The 12833-nt window shown below is 29.8% G+C and overlaps 1 protein-coding gene across 4 annotated transcripts in view; it reads right to left on the bottom strand.

Moving 5' to 3' along the window:
- Positions 1–268: 268 nt before the first annotated feature.
- AP-1gamma (adaptor protein complex 1, gamma subunit) overlaps positions 269–12833 on the bottom strand; it is a 38713-nt gene continuing 26148 nt past the window's right edge. For all 4 annotated transcript variants that reach the window (XM_065510214.1, XM_065510216.1, XM_065510217.1 and 1 more), the window contains 9 exons: positions 7965–8221; positions 7527–7911; positions 7255–7465; positions 7051–7189; positions 6713–6986; positions 6173–6649; positions 5948–6088; positions 5573–5680; positions 269–5401 (listed from right to left, as the gene is read on the bottom strand). In XM_065510214.1, the coding sequence (XP_065366286.1) occupies positions 5300–5401; positions 5573–5680; positions 5948–6088; positions 6173–6649; positions 6713–6986; positions 7051–7189; positions 7255–7465; positions 7527–7911; positions 7965–8221 (2094 nt within the window). In that variant the 3' untranslated portion in view covers positions 269–5299. The remainder of the gene's footprint in view (positions 5402–5572; positions 5681–5947; positions 6089–6172; positions 6650–6712; positions 6987–7050; positions 7190–7254; positions 7466–7526; positions 7912–7964; positions 8222–12833) is intronic.

Here is a 12833-nt window from a genome sequence, read left to right as displayed (position 1 = left end):
TTTTAAATTAATTTTTATTGAGAACAAAATTCAAAGGTTTGTATGTAGAAGAATTTTGCTTAATCTTGCTCATTAAGTTCTTCGAAAATCAACATAGTTTAAAGTGATGAAAATGTGATGCGCACGGTGATCTCCTTCATATGTTTATCGTGTTGTTATTATTATTTTTACGGAATTAGAATATGTTTTAGGCTAAACAAAGTTTATCTTAAACGAATATTCTTTTATCCTTATTCCGTACTTCTAAAACAATACTTCGAATACAAAATTTTATTAAAACAAAACTTTATTTTTATTCGCCTGATGTATAATACGATATTTAATATATATATTTCATGTTGTTGTTCTCAATTTCTTTATATATATAACTACAAATTTATTTTTTCTTTTTTTGTTTTGTTAAATTTATTATTATATGTATATAGACTTTTTATGTAACTTATAATATTATCTAAAATTTTGTTTACCACATTCAGTTTAATTCAATTTGAAAACAAAAACAAAAGAATTTATAGCATAAAATAGTGTTTGAGGGTAACTTAATTAAAATTATTTTTGTGTTTTAACGAAAACATAAGTACACGCAAATAAATAATTTATAATTATTTTAGAGAAACAAATTTATAAAAGTTAATAAAATTTATTGAAATTTATTAAAAAAATTCCATTTTAGAAATACATAAAACAATATGATTAAACAGCTATAAATTGTCTTTATTTTTTATTTTTAATTTATATAAAAAAGCGTCAAGCGTAAAAATGGGAATGATAAAAACGAGGAAGAGTTTGCCAAACGATAACATAGTTGAATTAAATAATAAAGTGTCGGTTGAAACATAAATTGAAAATTTAAACAAATGTATAATGAATTGGAGGGCGATTGAAGGAGGATAAATGTAAATGAATACTTTGATTTGCAAAAGGTTTGAATTTGAAAAATTTGTTTAGTTTTATTGATCAATCATTATTTTTAATAAATTTTTAAAATAAGTCTCTAAAGTTTAACATCCATATTCATAAACATTTTTTTTAACTTTTTCAAAGGTTTATGAAACAAATTTTGAATGGAAATTTGGTTTTATAAACCTTTTATATATGTATTTAAAAATTGTTTATGAATATTGAGGTAAATGCATGGTACACTTAGAAAGGTGACTGCGATGAAACAGCTGATTATTTTTTTTATTCAGTTTGAATTGTCAATTCACTTGTGGTTGTTGTGGCGAAAAATACAACAAACCCAAAAGCAAAAACAACAACAGTACCCGTTGTTTTTGTATTGTTGTAGTGATGCAGTCACCTTTCTAAGTGTGCCCTGGGTAAATGTAACGGAAATATTTTTTAGAAATTCTTCGATTCGAATTGTTGTCGATAATATCCAAAGATTTGTTCAATACTAGCAACAGAAAATTAGTTTACGCAGAAGATTTAAATAACAAAATTTTTGTCAACTTAACTAAAAAATTTTAGCCACAGCTGAAAAATTTGGTCATTTAGACTGAATCATTTGATTAGGAATAAATTCGCTTATCACAACTAAAACTATTTTCTCTGTGTGACAAAAACAGAAAAGTGTTTATTTAAAAAAGGGAAATTAACAGTTCTAGTAGTTAATACAAATTTGAAATTTTCAAGTTTTTTAAATAATTATTGAGATGATGTTAAAACTTCTAAGTATATTCACATTTATAAGAACTATTACAATAATTAATAATGATTTAAGTTTGTTATTATATACATTCTGATTTAAATATGCGGCCAGACATGAAACCGTAATATTCCATCATGTTAAACACTTTTTGGAAAGAAGTGGTTGGGCAGTTATGCTTCTCCCGCCTTATAGTCCAGACCTTGCCCTGTCCGACTACTCTTTGTTTCGATCGATACAGAACGCTCTCTCTGGTATACGCTTCACTTCAGAACAGAGTATCTGAAATTGGCTTTATTCGTTCGTGGTCTCAAAAGGGCAGGGATTGAACAGATTTTTTTAAATATTTCCCAAAAACCAAAAATGATTTTGGTTTTCATATAAAAATATAGAAATAAATTACAATATGCAGGAAGACAAGAAAATCTGACGTTTATTCAACAGTTGGTAAACATGCTGGTTTCCTTTTAAAACAAATATCATCTTGAATATATTAATAGCATCAGTAATTTTGTACAAATCCTACCTTTTGGAGAAAGTTGTGAATCCACCAAACAACATATTGTTTAAAAATTAACCAGGGACATTTCTGCAGGATCCTGCACCAGCATATTAGCCAGAAACATCACAAACTTGGTTTAAAAAAAATGTGTCCAATTTTATTTCTACTGATTGATGATTGGCCTTCTGAAAGTCCTGGGTGGTTATTATGTAATACGATTCCAAAGAAACCACTTTCGAAATACAATGTGTAAGGCAAACAAGTTCGAACGATTTTCTTTTCGAAACGATTATAAATTGCCGTCTGTTTTACTGAGCAAGGTCTGCACTACTGGTCACCCAATGGAATCCCTAAAGCGTGTCCCTATCCGCCCATTGGACAATTTTCCTATGGATTTAATGCGTACAGCTATAGACCGTTGACTTGTCAGATTTCGGTTGTGCTGTAAGGCAAACGTCGGCCACTTTGAATAACTTTACATTTCTTATACTCCCAAATATGGAATAAATAAAGTTTAGTTTGGAAGGCGTGTGCACTATGTGCACTTCCAAAGAAAAGTATGCCATTCCTAAAAAAAAAGGGGACATAAAGAAAAGAAAGAAGAAGAATGGTAATGTCTTAGAAATAGCTAAAGGAGAAACAAAAAGAAAAATCAAAATCTGTGTAAAGAGTGAAAAGTGGTTACAGATTTGAATTAACCCTAGAATATCCTTTAAATAGCCAACCTATTCCCCTGATAAAACCTAATATGTTACCCAATTTACAGCCAGTAACACACCAAGTTCATCTAGAAATCTATTACCAAGCCATTTAAATCTATGACTCTGTAGTCTCGGGCATCCTCTACAAAAATCCTGTGGGCTATTCCTATTTACCTACAAACGCCCCAATTGAATAGTGACCGGTTAGCACTCCTACTAGAATTCTGTGACTACACCTATTCATCCAACCCAATTAGTGTTTTGTTTGCCTTTGCATCCAGTATTGACCAAAAGGCCTTGGACACTTGACAATCCGTCCAACTTTTCCAGGATTAGTTGGTGAAGTCACGGAATATTTCAAATATTAAATAAAAATACCAAAAATTATTTAAAACAACTGTTATCTTTACGAATTTATCAAGAAACAAGTAAGAGAGCTATATTCGGATGTGCCGAATCTTAAATACCCTTCACCAAATTATACTTCAAAATACAAATTTAAAATATTTTTAGGTAACAAAAATTCTTTTTCCTTTTGTTTTTTTTATTTTTTGGAAAAAATTTTTTTTCGAATTGTTATTTAAATTTTAAAATTATTTTTTTTAAATCAAAAATTTATTTTTTTAAATTTAAAAAAAAAAAATTTTGTTTTTTAATTTTTTTTGGTGAAAAAAAAATTTGGGTTAAAAAATATTTTTTCCGATTTTGACCCATTGTAGGTCCAACTTATATACGTCGTTGCAAAGGTCTTTCAAATATCTATCATTAGATATCCATATTGTCTATATTAATGACTTGGTAATCCAGATATAGGTCCTGGTTTTTTCCTCATATCTCAGCCATTTGTGGACCGATATTGCTGATTTTAAATAGGAAACTTCTCGAAAGCATGTCTGATAGAATTATTGAAGATTTGGATCCCGAAGATATCTGGGGTCTTCCGAAAATTTATTTCAACAGACAGACAGACGGGCATGGCTTAATCGACTCCGCTATCTATAAGGATCCAGAATATATATACTTTATAGGGTCGGAAAATTATATTGTGGAAATTACAAACGGAATGACAAACTTATATATACCCTTCTCACGAAGATGAAGGGTATAAAAAGAACAAAGTACTAGATATTTAAAAACATATTGTCATAATGTTCTAATATTTCACGACTCGACGGCTCGGCTCGGTTTAACCGAGTCTTAGGCGTTCTGCGCAGGTCTCTGCTGTTTGGTTACCTTGTGAAACGACCAAATGTGTTATGAGGACAAATTCGAATATGTATTTTAATTTTGTGAATTTCCTCAGTTCTTGTTAGATTTAAAGTTTTTAAAACTTGTAAATTTAACAAGAACTGCAACCAGCAATTATTTAATTCGACACCTAAGCAAATCACATTTAATTGTTTTTCCCTAAAGTATAGCATGAAAAATGTATGTATGAACAGAAAAGTGTAAAATTTTTGTTTTATATTTCAACCGATTTCAAGCGTTTATATTCTTTGATTACTATTTATAGTTTATTTGTTTTCTTTTTAATTTTAATATATATGTTATTTTATTTATTTTTTTTGTTTATAATTATTATTTATTAATATATTTTATTTATTATTATTTTTTGTGTTTTTTTGTTTTTAGTTTTTAGTATATATTACAAATTACAACTTTAACATATGCCTTAGTATAAATTTGTTGTTTTTTTATTATTTCTTTATAAGTTTTTCTTTTAAATATATAGTAGATTAGTCAGTTAAATGTTGTTGTTGTTGTTTTGTTGTTGAACATAAATATATGTATATATAGAGTATAGAGTGTATGAAAAACTGTGTGGAGGAGGGGTGGAGTGGGTGTAAGGATTCAAAGGGTGTTACGAGTATATAGAGTATGACAAAAGTGGAAATGGTTTTGAATTTTGTATTTTAAAAGATATATAATAGAAAAAAGTCCTTTGTTTAGTGTAATTATGTTGTATATTACAAAAAAATATATATTATTATGTATTTTTGTATTTTGTTTTTATTTTTTTTCCTATTCAAAAGTTCTATCTCACATTCTTTTCCAAAGAAATTTTATTTTCGTTTCCATATCGCAAAAAGGGAGGGAGTTTGTGTTTGTTTTCATAAAATTGTTGTTGTTTAGTAGTAATTTTGTATACTTTTTAATTCATTTATATATTTTTTGCTTTAATGTAATTTTAAAGTTAATTACCTGTTTAAATGAATGATTTGATTTTGCTAATTGTGTGTTTGTTTGTTATTTTACGACATTATCTCTGCATCATCACTATATGTTTATAGTATATGGTATGATTAAATTTATAAGTTTTTGTTTTTATTTTTTTGCTGTTGCTGTTTTCCTTTATGTAGGTTTTGTTGTTGTTTTTATTCTTTAGTTATTATACTGTAATTTGTTTATTTTTTTTTTGCTTCTGTTATATTTAACTTAAAGTTATTCCTATTCAGGTGTTGTATCAGGAAAACCACTCACTTCTGTCTGTTCTAGAACATTAACACCATCGATAACGTATGATATGCGTATACGCATGCGTAGAGTAGCCTAAATAAAATAAAGGGAAATAAATATTATTTGTTTAGCTTTGCTAAAATTAGCGGAGTTTAGCATTAAGTACAAAATTTAATGTGTTATCTGTTATATCTTGCATTTGCATTATTGCAAGACCATTTGCCGGAAATACCAAACTCCGCAATTGTTAAATATTCTACTTACACTTGATGTACTGACAACACGCATTTCTTGTGTTATAACACCACCAGGTGGTAAAACTGAACCAGATGGTGACAGCATTTGTAAGGTAAAACTTTTAGGAACTGCCGCCTGTAAGCAAACATCAATGAAAATAATTTATTTAAAAAATATAGGGCAAAAATCGAGTTCTATTATTAAAATTGTTAGACAATATAAATTGTTTATGATTTGATATTAGGGCTCATAATTTAATAACTTTTCCAATTCGCGGGAAATGTTAAAAAATCTATACAAAATCAAAAAATCATTTGGGGGCTTCGGAAAGTTGATTTCAAAAACTTTAAATATTATTAAAATACAATATCGCACAAAAAGATTCCAAATAAAAAAATATACCTGAAATAGATATTGTTCCAATGATGTTGATGAACTATTTGTGGTTGTCATATAAATTTGCATTGAATCGTTAGCTTTAACTGGTACTAATTGCACCAAAACACCATTTTTATTCAGAGCTGTCAATTTTGGTCCTTCAGGCTATAAAATAAAAATTGAATTTATTACAACACAAATATACAATACAGAAAACTAATAAAATCATAAAATAAAACCACAACTCACCACACTGACATTATTTGAAGCTGTTGTTGTAGCTAAAGGATCATTAATTAGAGAATTCTGTTGTGATAAATCCATTGAGGGTGAAGTTAAACTAGCGGCAGCCATAATTGATGATAAATCATTACCATTTGTAGGTACGGTGGTTGTTGTTGATAAAATACTACTTAAATCACCTAAACCACCCACCATGCCACCAACTCCGACACCAACACCGCCAATGCCAGTACCCACTAAGACATTATTCATATTTGTGTTGAGGGCATTGGAGGTAGCATTTATTGTTGTTGTTGTTGTGGCATTTAATGATTGTGTGGCCGAAGACATGTCCAAGCCCAATAAATCGAGAAAATCTTGATTATTAGCTGTTGTATCGTTATTAGCATTGAGCGTATTTTTCTTTTGCACCGATAAATCTGTTGATGTGGCGGTGTTGGTGGTTGTTAACTCTGAGCCACCCAAAAGATCCAATAGAATATTCTAAACACACCAAAAAGAAACCAATAAATTTTGATAAAACTGTTTAAATATGTATTAACATACCGTATTATCACTTATGTTATTCATATTGCTTTCGGTAGGGACTTGTTCATCAGCTAAGCCATTTTCGATTAGATCGGGACTATTGTCATCATATGAACCACTGCTTTCACCATTCTGTGAAGACATGCGACTCACTTGCATGGCTGGCATTTTCTCCAAAAGAGCTGGACGTAAATGTTTGCAAGTGCCAAAAAGTTGAGAGAACTCTACACCTCTTTGTTGTAAATCAACATTTAAATGGCTACCAAACGAGGTAATCAAAGCCTGGACTTCTCTGTAAATTGTTTAGAGATTAAAATAAGTAATTAAGAATATGTATTAATAATAATTGAACTTACTCCACACAACTCTGTAGTCTAGTGCTTAGCTTGGCTAAAGACACTAAAGCGTATTGCTTGCTAGTTATGGAAACTTGAGCAGAAGTTAAAAATTTATGGAACATTGCAATTAATTCACTCTCTGAGGGACGTTCAAATTCTGGAAAAAATAGGAATTTTATTTATATTTAAGATTAAAAAAGGGACTTTATTAAATAATCTTACCATCATCATTTGAACTATACATAAACATATCACCATATTCACCAATGGCCCAAACAGCCACCTGCAGTAAAGGCTGCTTATCTTCACAATGATTGGAGACTTGCAAAGATTCCCAAAAACGATTGGTAATATAAGTTTGCTCTAAAGCTGGACTGCTAGAAACAAGTTGTATGGTAGATGATACCACATCATCACGTACATAATTACCAGCCTAAATAACAATTAAACATATTCATTTAATTTGAACAAAACTTTTAATTTCAAATGCTTACCGCTATTAAAACACTCAATTGTGTATCTAAATGCCATCTTGTATTGGGCGAATAACGTTCTGCTGCTAAAATCATACCCGAACTACATTGAGCTTTAAATTCAGGATCAGATTTCTCCAAAAATAGCAACAGTTCTTTTGTCATAGTGCGTATATTTTGGCCATTTATTAAAGCAAACGATAATTCCATAGCACGTTTTCGTATCGAAACATCCGGATCTTTTAGGCACTCCAAAATAGTAGTACGATGTCTCTGCACAGCCGAAGTATCAGCATGAACCGTACGCAGTAATGTATTTAAAGCCACATAACGTATATTTTTATCCGAATTCAATAAGAAACGTCCCAAAATATTAACAGCCAAAACACGTAGACCACCCTCAGATCTAATAAACCAATAATCATTAAAAACTCGACAATTTTTATTAGAGAAACTCACCTTATATCCATTATAGACAAGACCGTCTCATACAATATAGTATTGCCCACATTTTTACTGGTCTCCGTATTGGTGGCCACCTGTGCCAATATATCGTTCATGGCCTCCGAAGCGTCAGTATCGTTATGACCCAAAATACGTAATAATCTTAAGATTTTCACTTGTAAAAATGGATCGCTAACACCGCTAACATCATGCTCGGGCGAGTATCCACCCAATATAAGATTTTTCAAAATGCGCACCAAATTCGGTACAATCTAAATAAAGAAAATAATGGATATATTAGTTTAAAAATTAGCTGAATTGAAAAGTAAGTAAAATATTTGAAAATTTATATTACATAGTGAGTAAATCGTATTTCAATATACTAATTAAAACGGCTGTTGGATTCCTAATGAAATTCCAGCATAAGAGGAAATTTTTTTTTTGAACAAAAAATATGAAAACATAACCTTTTTCATGGAATACTACTTACTCTCATAAAAATATTATTGAACTTTAAATTAAATGTTTAAATTTCTAGGAAATTTAAATTCTAGATTGTTTTTAAAACTGGGGTAAGGCGTAATTCCCCCTTAAAATTGTATCTTGTAATATCAAAAGATAAGATACAAAAATTTAGATGGTCTAATGTAGGATAATAGGAAACAAATTTATTGTTTGTCAGTAAGAGCTCAAGAGCTCATACGACCAATTTTTAAATATTTCTACAGGATTCTACAGGAAAGTTTTGGAAATTTAAACTTTAAATACGTTTTAATCAGGTGTGAAGAGTAATTTCCCTTTAAAATTGTACCCATAGACTAACATAGACCCGAATCAGCTGTTTTTAGCAATATGGCGGAGGCAAACAAAAAAAATTTACGAAAAATTAACAAAAGAAAATGAATAATAAACCACGGTAGATTTAAAAGAGGGACAAACATATAAATTTATCTTTCTATATCTCGTCTCACACACTCATCGATTTTTTACTACATTTTATTTTTTCTCTCGCTCTAAGATCTCCCTTAATGGTGGAATTGAAAAAATGGTAAACAAAACCATACGGTTCGATATTACTATTTTGACAGCTGTCAATGGTTTCGTATCTGGGTATCTGTGATTGTACCTTGAATTGTCTAAAGCTGATCTAAAATTATAGAAACGATCTGATATCGGATAATATGAAACAAAATGATTGTGTTAAAACAGGTCAAGAGGTCAAATATCCAGATTACCCAATAAAACACACCCAATACGAAAAGAAATTTAGAAAAATAATGAAATTTATGTTTCCATGAAATATCAATTTCCATCGAAGGGAAAATTGCTATCGTGATATTCCCCTAAACTTTTTATTCACAATAGTTGATTTTGTTCGTAACAGCTGTTTATTGTTTGCAAAATTCCGTCTAAAAATTTCATAACATGGGGAATTTTTTCACGTGAACAAAGTTAATGAACGAAAAATGGAAAAAAGGGAACATATTTCATGTGAAATATTGATTCGCGATAGGGGTGAGATTTTATGAAAAATTTAAATCTGCATACATAGAATAGACACATAGAACGGATGAAGAGAGAAATATGAATGGAAAATAATAACTCTCTTTTCACACGATGATACAATAACAAAATACATGGCAATACATTCTTATGAATTAAGTTTTTCACAACAGGCTTAGGTTTTTTGCTGTTATCTATGTCTGCATAGCCGATCTAGAGCACCTAAACCGATATGTAGCAACACTCTCCACCACCTGGACGAAGAAGGTAAATATCAACTTTGGCTTCGTAGCAAATGGAGCCAAAATTTCAGGGTCACCTTTGACAGCCTAGTTATGTACTTCCTAATACCATTACAATCACGCACAAATTGCGAAGTAGAAACAAGATTCTCTAAAATTTTTACACACTTTTGTCTAGGAAATTTGTATGTAAACAAAATAAACCTTAATTTTTAATAGTGAATAATATACATACATTTTGATTTAAAACATATTTATGTTAAAAACAGTGCTATTTTGTTAAAAGTTTGCTTAAACTAACTAGTGCATGTGAGTAAAGCAAGAATGTAGTCTTAGAAAAAAATCTATTATTTTGAAAAGTTTATGTGATTTGATGTGAAATATTTTTGTAAAAAAGCATGCTTAATTAAAAAAAAAAAAGATAAAAAATATAAAAAACTATTTCTAAATATTTATTAACATTAAATTGAAATAACTAAAACTATATAGTGTTAAGAACATTAAATTTCAAATATTCAAATAAAATTAATTATTCTAGAAGTTTCTACAGTATATTAACTAAATCACATAAAATCTGCCAAAGAGATCTAACTAATATAAAAAACCAAATATTATTTAAAAATTTGAATGGAAAAATAAAGAAATGAGAGTTTACTTATACTATTTTCGATTCACTAAAGAATAAATTAAAATATTAGAAATACATACTATTATCAGGCCTGTCACATATTTTGTTCGGAATTGTTTCAATTTCGTAGTTTTTATTCCGATCGAATTCGTTTTAGCTTCTTCAGATTCCGTGTAACTTATTAATTCAAAAGATATTTAATAATTCTGTATTTCAGATTTAAATTTTACTACGTTTTTAATATTAAAACAAATGTGAAGTTTTTGGTACAGAAATTGATTCAAATTTTTAGAAAAACAAACAAATACAAAGAAATATGAATTCCACTTTGAAAACTGAAAGTGGTTTCATTCCGAAAGAAATTTTCGTTTCACTTTTTCTGAAGAAGCAAAATGCGGAATTAATTTCACTTTCGATCGGAATGGAATTCTGTGACAGGCCTGTATAGGATTTATAATTATTATGATTTCTCTTAATAAAAAAAAATATAGGAACTTTTAATACTTTAATTACTACAATAAAAATCACTCTTAAATAATTCACTCTTGTATTAGTATAATCAGAACTACTACAAATTCTGCAAGTGGGTGTTTTAAAATATTACCAGCTACCTTAAAAACGATAAATAGAATACCACTATTTAAAACTGTCCTTACACAATAATTAGAAATCGCTTCTAATGTAAAATCTAAATAGCTGCTTTCGTTTGGACCCTATCGTATTTTCAACAGACAGGCAGACGGACGAACATAGTTAGATCGTCTTAGAATCTGATGAGGACCCAGAATATATATAGGAATGTAGGTCTGCGACTAATATTTTGATGTTTTACAAACAATAAAAATAATACAGTTGCTATTATATTGGGCGTATGACTTAAAAATACGGGATTTACAATAGATGGCGTATCTGTCGTTTATTCTCACTTAGTTATTGAACATTATAGTGTAAACAACAGCTTTTTTTTGCTTCGAAAATGTTGAATTGTGTGCCAACAAAGCCAAATATGCGGGAAGTTTTGATTTACTTCTTTAATTTAACAAGAGAGCTATATTCGAATTTCATATACCCTTCACCAAATTATACTTCAAAATAAAAATTTTTAATATTTTTAGGTAAACAAAATTTAATTTTTTGAAAAAAATTTTATTTCGAATTGTTATTTTAAAATTTTTTAAATTTTAAAATTTTTAAAAAAAATTTGTTGGTTTTAAAATTTTTTTTTTGGTGAAAAAAAGTCGGGTTAAAAATTATATATTTTCCGATTTTGACCCATTGTAGGTCCAACTTACTATGGTCTTATATACGTTGCAAAGGTCTTTGAAATATCTATCATTAGATATCAGTATTGTCTATATTAATGTCTTAGTACTCCAGTTATAGGTAAAAAATAGGTCAAAAATCGAGGTTGTCCTGGTTTTTTCCTCATATCTCAGCCATTTGTGAACCGATTTTGCTGATTTTAAATAGGAAACTTCTCGAAAGCATGTCTGACAGAATTATTGAAGATATTTGGGGTCTTCAGAAAATTGATTTCAACAGATAAACAGGCGGACATGGCTTAATCGACTCCGCTATCTATAAGGATCCAGAATATATATACTTTATAGGGTCGGAAAATTATATTGTGGAAATTACAAACGGAATTACAAACTTATATACATATATCCTTCTCACGAAGGGTATAAAAAAGTGCAGCTGAAGCACACCGAAGCTTATGAGGAATGAAGATTGTTGTCAAACTCATTTTCAAAACCTTTGCTACCAGCAGTATTAATCCAAAAGCATAAGAGATCGTGTGTGAAACTCGGCCAACCAGCCGAATCGACACCAAAGCCAAATATCCATGGCGCTAGGATAATACTCTGTATTTGGTGGGACCAAAGGTTTCTGATTTGAAGCGAGCATTGAGCGAAATTGGTTAGCGCGTTTGATCATTAAGATGATATGGTATTTGTGGCATGGGTTCGATTCCCAGCCGCTGCCAATCAACAACATCAGTTTATAATTATTAGTTTACTAATAACTAATATTTATCACAGCGCCCTCCTTCGGTGGTATAACACTAAAACGCCACCGAAGTAAAATAATTAAATAAAGGATGTTGGCTTGACTAAGGCGCCATCTCACCACCAGAGGCGCTGCAACCTGCACTAATAACAAACATAACACGCAATTGCAGAGTTGTCAATTAAAAAGCTTTTCTCCTCCTTTCACCACCTTTTCCTGTACACTCTAACCCCTTTCCAAAGAAAGTAACACATTTAATATAGGCATATTAATTGCATGAGTGTTACTTCACTTTAAAAAAAAAAATAAAAAATATGCGGTCAGACATGAAACCGTAATATTCCATCATGACAATAATAAATATGTTGACCCTACTGCTAGCTAGCCACACACATATTCTTATTCACTTTTATTTAGTCGTCACTGAGACAGCGAAGAATGCACATGTTTAGCTTGGTGTATTGATATTTTTTTCATGACCACCTAAACCTTTTTTAGATT

Source organism: Calliphora vicina, chromosome 4, assembly GCF_958450345.1.
Source record: "Calliphora vicina chromosome 4, idCalVici1.1, whole genome shotgun sequence".
Lineage (NCBI taxonomy): Eukaryota > Metazoa > Arthropoda > Insecta > Diptera > Calliphoridae > Calliphora > Calliphora vicina.
This window is presented reverse-complemented; position numbering and strand designations above follow the sequence as displayed.